The 15,136-nt window shown below is 42.9% G+C and overlaps 1 protein-coding gene across 1 annotated transcript; it reads right to left on the bottom strand.

The window, feature by feature from the left end:
• Positions 1–469: 469 nt before the first annotated feature.
• Positions 470–1,609, bottom strand: irgq2 (immunity-related GTPase family, q2; the record flags this gene model as incomplete). Its single annotated transcript, XM_083635072.1, has 1 exon — positions 470–1,609. One exon carries the CDS (start codon positions 1,607–1,609, stop codon positions 470–472), a length of 1,140 nt encoding a protein of 379 aa, XP_083491198.1.
• Positions 1,610–15,136: the final 13,527 nt, after the last annotated feature.

The raw sequence follows: 15,136 nt of genomic DNA, 5'->3' as shown, positions 1-15,136 counted from the left end.
ACTTCCTCTATTCTACCTTGCAATTCTTCTATTTTTGAAAAATGAAGCGAGTATCCCCCAGGGTTTGAAGAAAACGCTCACATGTCTATTTGCAGAGTTTCTGCTTCCAGATATATTTTTTAATAACAAAAACATATGCAATTTCACATAGTTTTGGATCATTATTATTGTATTAGATCATATAAACACCCAAAAAGCTTAAAGACAAAACTTGCTAAAGTAGTCCACTGAGGACCAACATTGTTTTTACATTAATTTGGCTTAGGTGGTGCCCAAAATGGGTGCTGTGCCTAAGCCTTATAATAGGGAAAACCCTGCATCCTCGTCAAAAAGAATAAAAAATGTATCAAAAGATGAATGGATTATTGTGTAGATAGAGCATTTCTTACATGATGCAAGAAAGCAGACATGAACCCGACACAAGCAGAGGAAATATTACACAAAGAGAACAATAACATGGTGGTCAACCTCACTTCCCTTCCCCAACAGCAGCTGTCACTATCTTCTCAGCATCGGCGCCCATGTCATCAATGGCCCCATTTAAGGCCTGCAGCATGGCGGTGAAGGAGCGGCTGACAGAACGGGCCTGTCTGGGCATGGCCATGCCCACCAGCCTGCTCGACACTGTGGCCAAGTCCTTCTCTGCTGCCGCCAGTCGCTTTTTCACTTCTCCTTTGGTGACCTCCACTGAGAGGACACAGGTCCGCAGGGCTTTGAGTTCCATGGGCTCGACCCCGCGCTGCTTTGCCAGCCGCTCAACTGACTCGTCATCCAGGCACAGTGACATCCGTGCTTTAGTCAGGATCCTCACTGCTATGCTGGAATCCACCATGGAGGACACCAGGGGAACGGGGAGCGCTGACACCCCACCAGAGAGCGAGGCGGCTGCCCATATGAGAGCTTTCAATGCATCCCTCTTCTGGGTGACGAGGGTGCGAGTGAGCGTCGGTAGAGCCAGCAGGAAGGAGTTGGCTCGAATCTCCGGCAGGTCCCTAACGATGTTCTCCAGCAGGTCGGGGAAGTCAAACTTCTCCAAGGTGGCCGGTCTCACCAGGTAGACTTTGGGCTGAGCCACGCCCTCTGACTTCAGGATTTCAACACTGGCTTTCCTTTTGTCGTCCAGGCTCTTTGCTGTGTCTTTTTCTGAAGATAAGAGAATGAAGTACACTGTTTCCTGCTGCAGCGAACGGGCCTCCAAGAACACAGCCGCACTGTTGGGATGGGGGCTCTGCGTGAACGCCATGAAGACGGCGTTGTAGCGGTGGAATTTAACTCTATCCATGTATTCCTTGGGTTCAAACTGAGAAGTGGTGGGGACAGGCGGCAAATCCCACAGGCGGAAGTCGGGGTGTTTGGGGTTGGGGTAGCCTGCCAGTTCTTCTGGGGGGGTAGGGGACAGACAAACAGCTGCCCCCTCGTCCTCAGGACTGAGGCCACGGAGGGCGTTTATAAAGGTGGTCTTTTCAACGCCGCGGCCCCCTACCACAGCTAAGTTGATCCTGCTGATTAGGAGATCTTCCACTGCATCCTTGACATCTGATAGTTTGTTGTTCTCTATAGAATCTTTGAGGGACTGCAGGAGGTTTAGGCCTCTGAAAACATCAGCCATCTCTGTGGAAAAAGTTAAGATAGTTTGCAAGATTGTTGCCTTCTTGAGTATTCTGTCTAAAATATCTGACAAATCTATTATTTATCCCATAACAGGACTGTTGTGATTTAGTCATGAGTGTCATGACAGCATTGGAGATACCTGCAATTATAATACTAGGGCATACTCCTATCATGTTTTGAGTTGAACTGAACTGAACTGAGGTTTTACACCAGGTTTGGGGTCATTCATGAATTGGATTGAGAATGCATGGTAAATTCCAATTAAATTCCTGGATTTGGAATTGGATTGTGACACAGCTCTACGAAACAGAATTGGAACTGAATTGAAATGACAGGAAACAGAACTGAATTCTAGTCACAATGTATTATGATTACATGTTAAGTAACAAATACCATCTGACAGGAACCTTTCATATTTTTTTATATTCAGTGTTGAACAATATATGTGTAACCTCAGATAGTGGTAAGAAAAAGCAAAAACATGGAATTTAATTGAATTTAATTCTACTTCCTGGAATTCCAATTCCGTTCGGTGTAGGTTTTTGCCAAACTCTGATTCCTCAATTGAATTGTAACTGATGACTTCATTCATGAATTGAGCCCAAACTTGTTTTACATGGTCCCTTATACTGTGTAGGTACTGTATAACAAATTTCATGACCCAAAGGCCCAAACCCACGACACCCTTATAAAAATAAAAATCACATCATTAATCTTCAACGATGCATGGGCATGGCTAATCATAATATTGTACATTCTAACTCTATTCTCTATATTTTCAAGCAATCAAACGCTGACTTTTTGCCGACACAAGGTGTTTATATTCAGCAACAGCGATGCTTCACACGCTTACCTGAGACTGGGAAGAAAAAGACACAGTTCAGCTGGTTGAAATCCCAGTTCCAGTCGTCAGACAAAGATTTTCCCTCAACTTCCGAGCTGACAGTATCTGGTTGATCTATTTAAGGCGTCTGTCCAGCTAGTGGAACATTCTAATCCTGTAAGCTCCTCCTTAATCCAAAGTGAGAGCAAGCATACACACATGCATGCATAATGTGAACAAAGATGCAGTTTATTAGCCTGGTTAAAACCATCCACATCCCTGAACTCACATTCTGACTCGTTCTGTGGATCCAAACAGAATGTGAGTTCACCTGACCGGATGCCGGTTTACCAGGCTAGCAGTTTATATGCACACTTCACAAAAATCTTCATCTCAGGTGGTAAAATCCAAATTTTCTTAAAAGTGTGGAGGGGGGATTTGCCAAACAATTTCACATGTTTCCAATGCAATTTCCCTATTGTTTCAGAAATGTTCTATAAATGTGGGTCAGTATCAAGGAAATTACACTTGCTTCTAGAAAAACAAGTTGATTTGCATCAGACACAAATGGGAGTTTACGGAAGTTCTACCAAGAGACGGAACTAGTTACGTCATCACATTCAATTATCCAATAACAGCCTGCCATTCGTCCAAGCGGTCTGGTTAAAAGGAGTGCCCCTCCTACCTGTCTATTGCTCTTGTCTCCTATGCATTGCAGCATCAAAGCATGTCAGACTCACCAGCTCCAGGTCGGATGACCCACCGACGTCCCTCCGCCGCAGCTCAAGGCTCTCCTCTCCTGTCGACTTCTCCACTTGGTCTGTCTTCCAAGTCAGACCAGCTCTGATCGGTCTGGGCATACGTGAGTCAGTCTTGAGCTTGATTCCCCTCAAGCATTCAGTCGCTGTTTTCCTCATTCACAAATGTAGCGAGCCCAAATCGTGGGTAGCTATCGCTAAACGCTAATGTTTTCATCGCGCTGCAGAGAAGCGCTCATTCATGTTGGGTGTGTAATCTTAGAGCAGTCTGTTCGAGTTAAACTCACATTCAACACTGCACCAGCAGACTACACTTCCCAAAAATGCAGCAGCAAAATGGCCGCTCATTACCACGAGATTGAGTGCACCTGGAACAAGCCACTCACTCACCAGCTGACTCACTCAGTCAGTCAGTCAGGCAACCAGAAGCACAGAAGGCAGAAGCACCAAAAACCTCTACTCAGTTTCATTCTAGAGACTCCAATGGTCGGTGATTATGGGTTACATTTTGGTTTACATTCCTGTTGCTGCTTAAATGTCGGACGAAATGCTGATTAATTTATTGGGTAAATTGTTTAAAATTCAATTGGAGGAACCATCGTATTGCATTGCAGCACTGATTCATGTTGGTTTTGCATCATTAAATTCATATTGTGGTTTATAGTTAATCAGTTAAAAGAATAAGTCACGAAAGTCCAATCAGGATAATCAAATTTGCCCGTGTCTAATCGGGTCCCGAGTCCTATCGGGGATCATCAAACATGCATGTAGTATCGAACAAACATTTGTCCAACATGTCTCTGTAGTCCCAGGTTCAAGCCAACAAGCAAATCCATTTGCTGCGGCTGCATTTAATGTGCAATCCCAGAGCAATCTGTTCCGGCTAACAGTGGCCGCTTCCCTCCCGTGTGCAATCGGGGATCATCAAAACCAGGGCCGGTTCCAGAACAAGATGACTAGGGGTGCATCCTAGATAGGAAAGGGTGCAGATGCCCGGCCGAAGGCATGTTATTTTACTAAAAATAATGCATTTGACCATCATTTCAAGTAGAATGATACCACCCAAGCAAGAATATTTCAAGTGTTTCAAGTGCTTTACTGAAATATTTGGACCATATAATGATAATTCAATTATCTCAACCTTAAAAGGTTACATATAGGTGCCAAAAAGCCATAAAATCACATCAAAGAACAAAGAAAAACAACAACTATAATTCAAGTTTAAACAGTAAGTGTGCAGCTGTAGCATTTATTTAAAAAAAAAAAAAAAAAAAAAAAAAAAAATTTTTTTTTTTTTTTTTTTTTACTTTTCAACTGAGCATGCAGACAATTAAAATAAGGGTGCAATGCATGCTTTTGCACCCCCGTAGAACCGGGCCTGATCAAAACATGCACGTAGTATCAAACAAACATTTGTCCCTGGTTCAGCCAACAAGCAACTCTGTCCATGTTGCTGCGGCAGTTCTAGCCAACAAGCAAATCCATTTTGCGGCGGCTGTAGTATCAGTTTCCAGCCAACAAGCAACTGTCGATGTTGCTGCGGCGCATTTAACGTTTTCAGCCAACAAGCAACTCTGTCCATGTTGCTGCGGCAGTTCTAGCCAACAAGCAAATCCATTTTGCGGCGGCTGTAGTATCAGTTTCCAGCCAACAAGCAACTGTCGATGTTGCTGCGGCGCATTTAACGTTTTCAGCCAACAAGCAACTCTGTCCATGTTGCTGCGGCAGTTCTAGCCAACAAGCAAATCTATTTTGCGGCGGCTGTAGTATCAGTTCCAGCCAACAAGCAACTGTCGATGTTGCTGCGGCGCATTTAACGTTTCCAGCCAACAAGCAACTCTGTCCATGTTGCTGCGGCAGTTCTAGCCAACAAGCAAATCCATTTTGCGGCCTGTAGTATCAGTTTCCAGCCAACAAGCAACTCTGTCCATGTTGCTGCGGCTGCGTTCCTCTCCCGGTTCCAATCGAGTTTAACAACATGCCTCTGTAGTCTTAGTTTCCAGCCAACTTTTCTTTTTCATAACATGTTTCCTCTCCTATGCATCCAATCTATTGGTCCAAATCTAGTCATTTAGATAAAGTATAATCCTTGTAAACTTTCTGGCCTATGCTAAGTAGCGCGCAAGCTACTCAGCTAGCCACCGGCTCCATGCTATACTGCGCATGCGCGGGGCTGGTTTAGTGTTGCCAAAGAGTGTATAGCAAAGCAAGATGCGACACATTCGGTCGGTCTTCCGCTGCATGCTTTCAGGCAAAAGTAATAAATTTAGATCCATTAGGCCTAGTGCCAGAGTAGCAGTCCTCCAAACTCCTTGCTTTGGCTAATCCAGGGCTGCCAGATGCAAAGTTCCCTCACGCAGAAGCGAGGTATTCCAACTTTTAACACGGATTTCTTTCAAAACACCGCAGCTTGCATTTCCGGGTGACGTGATTACCCAGAGACCAGAGCAGCACCAAGCATGATGGGAAATGTAGTTCATTGCTTTACTTCAGCATTCACAAGGCACATGTTAAATGCAGTATGATGTGGATCATTGTTCCTTTGCATTGCACCGTAACACGGGCATCACGTTTCAGATTTTGCTGTTTATCTGTCATTAATGTGATAACAATTATCCTTGCAGGTATTGTATTATATTTCCTTACAGCAAGCAGCTCATAGGCTACATTCTCAGTGAATCACATCACATTTGCAAGTTCATTTTCTAAATTTGCATTCTAAAATTGTGCGTTATCTTGCCTCAGCAGTTTATAATGTCATTAATGTTTCTAACTAACCCAAAACTTTTTCCAGGTTTAACCAATATATATTATATGAGTTCGGGGGTGTTTTTGTTTAGAATTCTGGCCAGAATTTCACATCTGAGACCAAACTGCTAGATATTCTACAATCTTCATCAATTTCACAAGGTGCCCTCTATGGGTTCAAACCTGCTTTTGCGGGGCCTCAATTAAATGGATTTTGGTACATCGTTACGTTACGGTGGTTTTACACGTGGTGTTCTTCAATGTGAATCGTATATCGGCTTCGTTTTATGCATTAAAAAGCAACGTGAGCCGTTCGGGTGTTTGGATAATGTAATGCAGCAGGGGTAGTCAGCTATTGTGGCTAATGCAGCAGCTAACATTACTTTTCATGGCGGTAAAATGCCACTGAATGACCAAATTGTATAACTTTTAACCATTTCGAATATCATTGTTCCCATAAGGGCCACCAGCATTGGTTAGTTGTCTATAACGTGACTATATTTATAACATGCTCCGGACGGAATCAGGTCTGAACAGTCAAAGAGGAGAAGCTGCTCTGCCTTTGTTTCAAGCGAGGCAGAATGCTGTCCTGCCAGAAATCTGTAAGAAGTGTCATTCAATTGCAAACTTCAGCAATCTGCCATTTTGGTTCATAGAAGACCACCTCTGAGTGGATGCCATGTCGCTATGATCATCCTAGTGGTCCCCCTTTGGTTCAAGCCAAAATGGCACCAGGGCAGTTGTTTAAAGCATAAAGAGTGTCATATCTTGCCTTCATATTCTTGTCTGCAGCCAGCTTTAGCAGCTGGCGTTAATTCACATTGAGAAGCTCACATGCTAATGGCTTCACGATGTGCATCATTGTAGAGGTTCTTTCACTCAATTCATTAATAAACCAGCTTCAGCAGCTGGCATTCAGGCATGTAATCCTCATATGCCACATCAAATTGTTGTATGGTTTATTCTTTACTTAAATGGTGTTCTTTCTTTTTCAGCAAGCAGGCCGAATCAGTAATCTGGGTGAACGCTCTCTTCAAAAGAAGAGATCACTGATGTGGCTCCATCAGTGGTTTTTGGGGGGTATTTTTAGAGGTGAATGGCGCAGAAAAGTGGCACCACGAGTTCCCCACTTCCTCCCAGTAGGGAATCGATCTTCCTCTACAAGATTCACTCTGGTATGGCAAATGTATACGAAACTACAGTCTCGATCATAAACAAAAGGTGCTCCTCCCAGTCCACCGTGGCTTTAAGGTGCAGTATCACACGGGTTTCTGTCAGGCATAACTGGTCAGGTCAGCAGAGCTCATTCCCCGGTCACAGTGCAGTAGATTCAGCAGAGCACATCCCTGGTCACAGCACAGTGGCTTCAGCAAAGCATATCCCCGGTCACAGCACAGTGGCTTCAGCAAAGCATATCCCTGGTCACAGCACAGTGGCTTCAGCAAAGCATATCCCCGGTTACAGCACAGTGGCTTCAGCAAAGCATATCCCCGGTCACAGCACAGTGGCTTCAGCAAAGCATATCCCCGGGCACAGCACAGTGGCTTCAGCAAAGCATATCCAGGTCACAGCACAGTGGCTTCAGCAAAGCTTATCCCCGGTCACAGCACAGTGGCTTCAGCAAAGCTTATCCCTGGTCACAGCACAGTGGCTCCAGCACTCCTCCCCGGTCACAGCACAGTGGCTTCAGCAAAGCATATCCCCGGTCACAGCCAGTGGCTTCAGCAGAGCATCACCTCGCCTCATCCAAACAGTACACGAGAGTCGCCATTGTTCCTGCCTCAATTCAGAGCTTTCCAGGGCGAATCCAGTTTTCCAGTTCCTTATCACTCATCACATTTTCTGTTGCCAGTGCTCCCCTTGTCTGTCTCTGTCGTCATAGTGTGTGTCTGTTGAATCTAGCAAACTGCAACCCCCGGCATCCTAGGCCTAGCTTCACCCGCTGTTTTGACCCTTCTTTCCCTAGGCAATGCTCTAACCCTTCGGTTTTGCCTACTTCTCAAAGGTTCAAGGCGCACCTACTCTTCCATCACCCTGGAGATCCTGCTCCTCTCGGTCTCGTTTCCTCTAACCATGTACCCCCTTTTCCCAGGTCTTCCTCAAACACCTGGTTCTCTCACTTGCCCTCCCTGCTGAAACACTGTGGGCTTCCTCCCCACTGTTACTCTTCTTACTCCCTAAGAATAGGATCAGCAACCATATCCATCATGCAGGGGTACCGGGATCCCAAACTCCTGGGAAGGCGGTCCTCTGGCACTCATGCCTCTCACGTGAGGCCTGATCCTACCTCCGGGCTCAAGGCCCAGAAATCCATGACTCTTAAAAGGTAAAATTCATAATCATAATTCGACTTGCAATTACTGCCGATCTAATCCATGGCTTTTTAAAAGGTAAAATCCATCGTTAAACTTCATTTGCAATTACTGGTGGTCTGGGGTGGCCTGTTCACTCCATGCATTGTACATTAATCTCACTCTCATTTCTGTCTACTAAAGTAGCCTGTGTCCACTTAACTATCAGGCTCACATCAGCACTGCCCTGGTAAGTCCATAATTACATTTCTCTAAGTCTTGTCAAATTACTTTTGGGGAGGGTTCCGACGCCCCTGCCAATCCATGGCAGGTCCGCCGTCACGTGGCTGATCATCCGTCACGTGGCCGATTCCCGGTCACGTGGCTGATCCCCCTTTTGGCCAAGGAGCTCTCCGCCAAAGACAATCTTACATTCAATAAATCTTGTTAAATCTTACATTCAATAAATATTGTTAAAGCTTGGTCGGCGTTGTGTGTAGTCTCTTAAGGTAGAAGTGAAATTATCTCACCCCCCTGGCATTTTGTTGTTGTTGACTCATATTAGACTGAATGACTAAATAAATAAATAAATGTGGAGATTTTTTTTGCAGTGTAGCCTACATAAGCACACCAACACTAATAATAATAATATCTACACTATAGTGCCAGCAGTGTCTGTCTGTCTCTCCTTCACGTATCTCGAGAACTGTTTGACTTCAAACTCGGGGAGTGCGCTTATAGGGGGACCAGATGGAGTGCATAATTCTTTCAAAAACCAACTCAAATGCCACCTGTTCAAGAAAGCCTACAGTAGGCTATCTGACTTCCACCTCCACCATCCTCCTTCACACTGTAACCTCTTTATCTGTATCTGTTCTGTTTCTGTGTATGTTTGTTAAATGGTTCATTTGTTTTCATGTAAAGCGTCTTTGAGTGTTTAGAAAAGCGCTATATAAGTCCGATCTATTATTATTATTGTAAGATGAGATTTATTTAGTTAATCATTGTTTTAAGATGATCTTATTTTAGGTATGGTTTATGTTTACATGCTGTGAGTAATGGTTCATCAGGTCATAAATATATTCTGTCTATTTCTATTCTAAAGTAGGAACTATATACAGCTTGGCTGTGTAGGGAGTAGAATGGGCGGAGTGATACACCAAACAGTGAAGTGACGCCAAGCCGGTGTGCTTTATTGAACGGACAATAAAGTTACCTGAAGTGGTTCAACACAGAAGCTCTCCTCGTGCAGTTATTATCCACGACCCGAAGAAAGGTTTAGTAATTAAGGAGTTAACGCTACACTACGCCAGCGTTACATTATTATAATGCAAGTTTTCGTGCAATTCGGCATATAGTAGCGCCACTTACTGGCAACCCAAAAAGCGGTTTATCTCGAGAACCGTTCATCAGATCGTCTTCAAACTTGGGGAGTATGCTGCTGGGAACCCGACAGAGTGCAGTGCCAAATTTTGTGCAATTCGGCATAGCGCCACCTACTGGCAACACCAGTAAACTGTTTATCTCGACAACTGTTCGTCTGATCGACTTCAAACTTGGGGAGTGGGACATAGGGCAGCGTTTCTCAAACTGTGGGGTGCTGTTGGTGTCTGACTTCTTTTCACAGCGGAGGAATAAACAAACCCCTCTTCCAGACACAGAGTGGAGTGCAAAAGTTAGTGTGCAGTCAGAATGAAGAGACATTTGACAGGGGGAAAAGAAAAGCAGGCGATGCTTCCGAGACAAACAAGAAGACAACACAAGGCAAGAATTAAATATGATGACGCCTATCTTGCTCTGAGATTCACAGTGAATGTGGTAGGAGATGAGGAGAGACCAGACACAGTAAAACTGTGTTTTATGTCTGAAAACTCGCAGTGGACAGTATGAAACCTAACAAATTAAAAAGACACTTGGAGACATTGCAGCATCTAATACAGTGAATAAGACTTAATGCTCTCACAAATGGACTTGCTAATTTTTCTTGACAAATATTTGTTCTTCTTGCACAGATATAACTTTATTGATATCGTTCTAACAAAGTGATTGCACATTGTATTTGATTTTTGGGTAACACTTTACAATAACATACACAAATACTATAGTAGTTACTAGTAAACTAACCATTAACTAATAGCCAGTTAATGAGTAGCTAATGAAAAATTTGGCATTAGTCAATCACTAGTTAATCATAGTTAATGAGTAGGTAGTCATTAGTTAATGATTAGTATCTAATTTCCTGAGTAGAGTAGTTAATCATTACCTAATGATTACTAAATGTCAGCTCGTGAATAGAGTAGTTAATCATTACTTAATGATTCCAAAATGTCAGTGCGTGAATGTATTAGTTAATCATTAGTTAATCATTAGTTAATCTTTTTGTGTACCCTATTGTAAAGTGGTGCATCATACTCAGTAGTTTATGAATACTGAATCATTACCTGTCCATTAGTTACTCTTTTCGCACCCTAATATAAAGTGAAAGATATCCGTATCAAATAAACACTCCCTCCAGGTGAGATTTGAACCCTGAACCCCAAGAATGTTAAATTGTAAGTCTGGTTCTCTACCATCTGAGCTAACCAGCCTGTTGCTTGTTAGAGCCATACTATCGAATGTAGAGCCTGAGACCAAGTATTATAGTTTAAAGGTATATTCCACCCAAATACTACTTTCTGTCCAAGTACTTACAAGTACTTAGACATAAGTAGTATTTGGCTGAAACATACCTAAGTACTTGGACATGAAGTAGTATTTGGATGGAATATACCTTTAAAACTATAAGTATTTGGAGAGAAGGTAGTACCGTATTTGGGTGGAATATATCTTAAAAACTATAAGTACTTGAACAGAAAGTAGTATGTGGATAGGACATAATGCTTAGTCTCTGACTCTACAGACCTATAGTATGGCTCTACCAAATAACAGGCTGGTTAGCTCAGATGGTAGAGAACCAGACTTACATGATCTTGGGGTTCAGGGTTTGAATCTCACCTGGAGGGAGTGTTTATTTGATAAGGATATCTTTCACTTTATATTAGGGTGCGAAAAGAGTAACTAATGGACAGGTAATGATTCAGTATTCATAAACTACTGAGTATGATGCACCACTTTACAATAGGGTACACAAAAAGATTAACTAATGATTAACTAATACATTCACGCACTGACATTTTGGAATCATTAAGTAATGATTAACTACTCTATTCACGAGCTGACATTTAGTAATCATTAGGTAATGATTAACTTCTCTACTCAGGAAATTAGATACTAATCATTAACTAATGACTACCTACTCATTAACTATGATTAACTAGTGATTGACTAATGCCAAATTTTTCATTAGCTACTCATTAACTGGCTATTAGTTAATGGTTAGTTTACTAGTAACTACCGGTACTATAGTATTTGTGTACGTTATTGTAAAGTGTTACCGATTTTTGTCTGTTGGAGCAATCTAGTTAACTTTGTTATTGTTCTAGCAAAGTAATTGCAGATTTTTCTTTATTTTTTTATTTTTTGTGTGAAAAAGCAGAGATGGAGCAATCTAGTCACAAAATGTTACAAAAAGTCGTATATAAAGTTGAAATGGAAGTAGTTTTTTTATTTGGACAACATTACTGAAAGAAAATAGAAAGGAATGGTCATGATCTTGATGTTACAGTATTTCAATAAAAGTTAAACTTGGACCATTTTGTTAAAATTTTGTTGGGGCGGTGGGGCATGAACATTTTTCCTCCTCCAAAGAGGGGCATGACAAAAAAAGTTTGAGAACCACTGGCTTAGGGGGACCCGACGGAGTGCAGTGCCGAATTTCGTGCAATTCGGCATAGCGCCACCGATCATCCGTTCATCCGATCCACTTCAAACTTAGGTAGTGTGCTGCTGGGGATCCGATGTAGTACAGTGGCAATTTTTTTTGCCACTGCACTATAGCACCATAGCGCCACCTACTGGCAGCAGAAAAAGCAGTTCATCTCGAGAACCGTTCGTCTGATCAACCTCAAACTTGGGGAGTGTGCTGCTGGGAACTCAACGTAATGCCGTGCCAAATTGCGTGCAATTCGACATAGCATGACCTACTGGCAACACAAAAAGTGGTTTATCTCGAGAACTGTTCATCTGATTGACTTCAAACTTGGGGAGTGCGCTGCTTGAAACCTGAAGGAGTGCGGTGCCGCATTCATGCAATTTAGACACATGCATAATCATAGTGCCACCTACTGGCAATACGAAAAGCAGTTTATCTCGAGAACCAACCGATCGACCTGGCGGGTGTGCTGCTGGGAACCCGCGAAATTGCAGTGTGGAATTTCGTGCAATTCGACCAATAAGATCACGGCTTTCATGTATCTCCAGGGCTGTCCGTCCGATCGACTTTGAACTGGGGAACGGGCACCACTCATGTAATATTGTGGTTTTATATTCAAAGCACCTGTGCGTCCTGGTAGCTCACCTGGTAGCACGCATACCACAAAGCACAAAGGCTCGACCCTTCGTGTGGCCGACCCGGTTTCGAATCCAACCTGCAGTTCCTTGCCGCATGTCATCCCCTTTCTCTCCCCACCTTTCCTGTCTGCCTACTGTCCTATATAAAAATAAATAATGGTGAAATGGATAAAAAAAAAATATTCAAAACACCTGGAAGTTATTTTTTTATTTCCAACTATTTGGTTGAAATCTTCTCTTATCAGCACATGCAGGAAGTCTACTCTGTGTTGACCAGCACAATGAATTTAAAAGTGTTCTTTCAAAGAAATACACATGGGAGTCCATTTCTATAGTCCTATAGGAATTTGACTCGTGAACTTGTCAACATCCAATATTGGTGCAATTGTGATACTTGGGTGATCCTTGACAACCAGCTGTCTTGCTCGGCCAACATAGCTGCGACAGCACGCTCCTGTAGATTCTCCCTCTACAACATCCGCAAAATCCGTCCCTTTCTCACAAGGGAAGTGACTCAACTCCTGGTCCAGTCACTTATCATCTCCCGCCTGGACTACTGCAACGTGCTCCTGGCTGGCCTACCTGCCTCTGACATCTGACCGCTTCAGCTAATTCAGAACGCTGCAGCCCGTCTGGTATTCAACCAACCCAAATTCTCTCATGTCACTCCCCTCTTCCGGGACCTTCACTGGCTTCCCATCTCGGCACGCATAAAATTCAAGACACTGGTACTGGCCTACAGGGCCTACACCAGACAGCTCCTATGTACCTGCAATCTATGGTCAGGTTCCAAACCTCTCACTGCTCCCTCCGCTCCTCCACTAGTGCAGGATGCCTCGCCCCTCCTTCGTTACTGGGCCTAAAAAATCGCTCATCCCGATCGCGACTCTTCTCGTCCCTGGCACCTCAATGGTGGAATGAGCTTCCACCTTCGGTCAGGACGGCTGAATCACTGCCGATCTTTCGGAAAAGACTAAAGACACACATTTTCATGCTCCATCTGGACCCTTCTTGAACTAACTTCTTCCTCTCTCTAAAAAAAAAACAAAAAAAAAACACCACTATTTCTTCAGATGTTGTAGTTGTCATAGACTGTGTTGCATAGTTGATTGCTCTATTGCTGACAAAAATGTGTTATTGTAAGTCGCTTTGGATAAAAGCGTCTGCCAAATTACGTAATGTAATGTAATGTGATACTGTGAGACTGTATTTAAACAAATGCAGTCCCTATTCTTGTTTTCCATTCCCCAGTGTTGTTTTGCTGTCAAATTGCTGTCTCCACTTATAGGTGCACAGACGGTTATGTGTTTTTTCTTTATATTAAACAGCAAGAACATGTAACTGCTCCAGTTCTCTCAAAATGCTTTATTGAATAAATGCAATACAAAGTAGACGCTAAGATATTATTTGCATATAAAACACAGTAAATTGTAATGGTGAGTTCTCAGGAAACAAAATAATAATGATAAACACATTATCAGTGAAGGGAAGTCTCTCTGTTATATATAGTAAATGCATAGGGTAAATCTGGGCGGGCGAGTCTAGGAATCACGAATAAACAATAAGCTGATCATATATATATATACATACATATACATACATATATATACATATATATATATATATATATATATATATATATATATATATACATATATATATATATATATATACACACACAGTACACACACACACACACCTTGATAAGTCAGGATGCAAGATAAAGTAAGTGTATCCTTTTTGAGGTGTACAGTAATTGTGAGCAACTGACTATCAATACATTTTACCCTGAAGCAATCCTTAAAATAATCTCTCATTCCCAATTCATCCTGCATTGACTATTTGTCAGAACCACTGGTGATTATACATTGGTGCACCGGATGCACGTGCAACCCCTAGTGGCCAGATTATTTTTTATTTTATTTCTACATAATAAACTATAGATGTCCCGCATTCGCGCCAGATGGAGCGCGAGAGACCGAGGAAGATAGAGAGGGAGAGAGAGATAAAGAGAGAGAGCGAGACACAGAGAGGGAGAGAGAGAGAGAGACGAGACATGAGAGCGGGGGAGGGAGAGAGAGCCACGGCTCGCACCGGCTTGCACCCAGCTGCTTGTTAACTTCACTTAACGACACTACTGCAGCCTGGCTGAATAGGCTACATCCACAACTTTTTTACTTCCTGAAATTAGTACAGCTTCTTTATTTCCTGTCCTACACTATTGGATGAACTGATTAATCAGGTGTGCCTGATCGTTGTTGTGACTGCAGCACACCTGACATTAATCAGTCCATCCAATAGTGATGACAGGAAATAAAGAAGCTGTACTAATTTCAGGAAGTAGTGGAGTTGTGCATGTAGCCCATTATACTCGACCAAGCTCCATGGGGGTGTGGCCCCGCGAGTCTCCGTGAGTCACCGTGCAGACCTTGGGCTGGGGCTGATGCCATGATTAT

Source organism: Poromitra crassiceps, assembly GCF_964638095.1.
Source record: "Poromitra crassiceps genome assembly, chromosome: 1".
In the NCBI taxonomy this organism is placed as follows: domain Eukaryota; kingdom Metazoa; phylum Chordata; class Actinopteri; order Beryciformes; family Melamphaidae; genus Poromitra; species Poromitra crassiceps.
The sequence above is the reverse complement of the archived record's forward strand: the minus strand, read 5'-3'. Positions and strand labels throughout refer to the sequence as shown.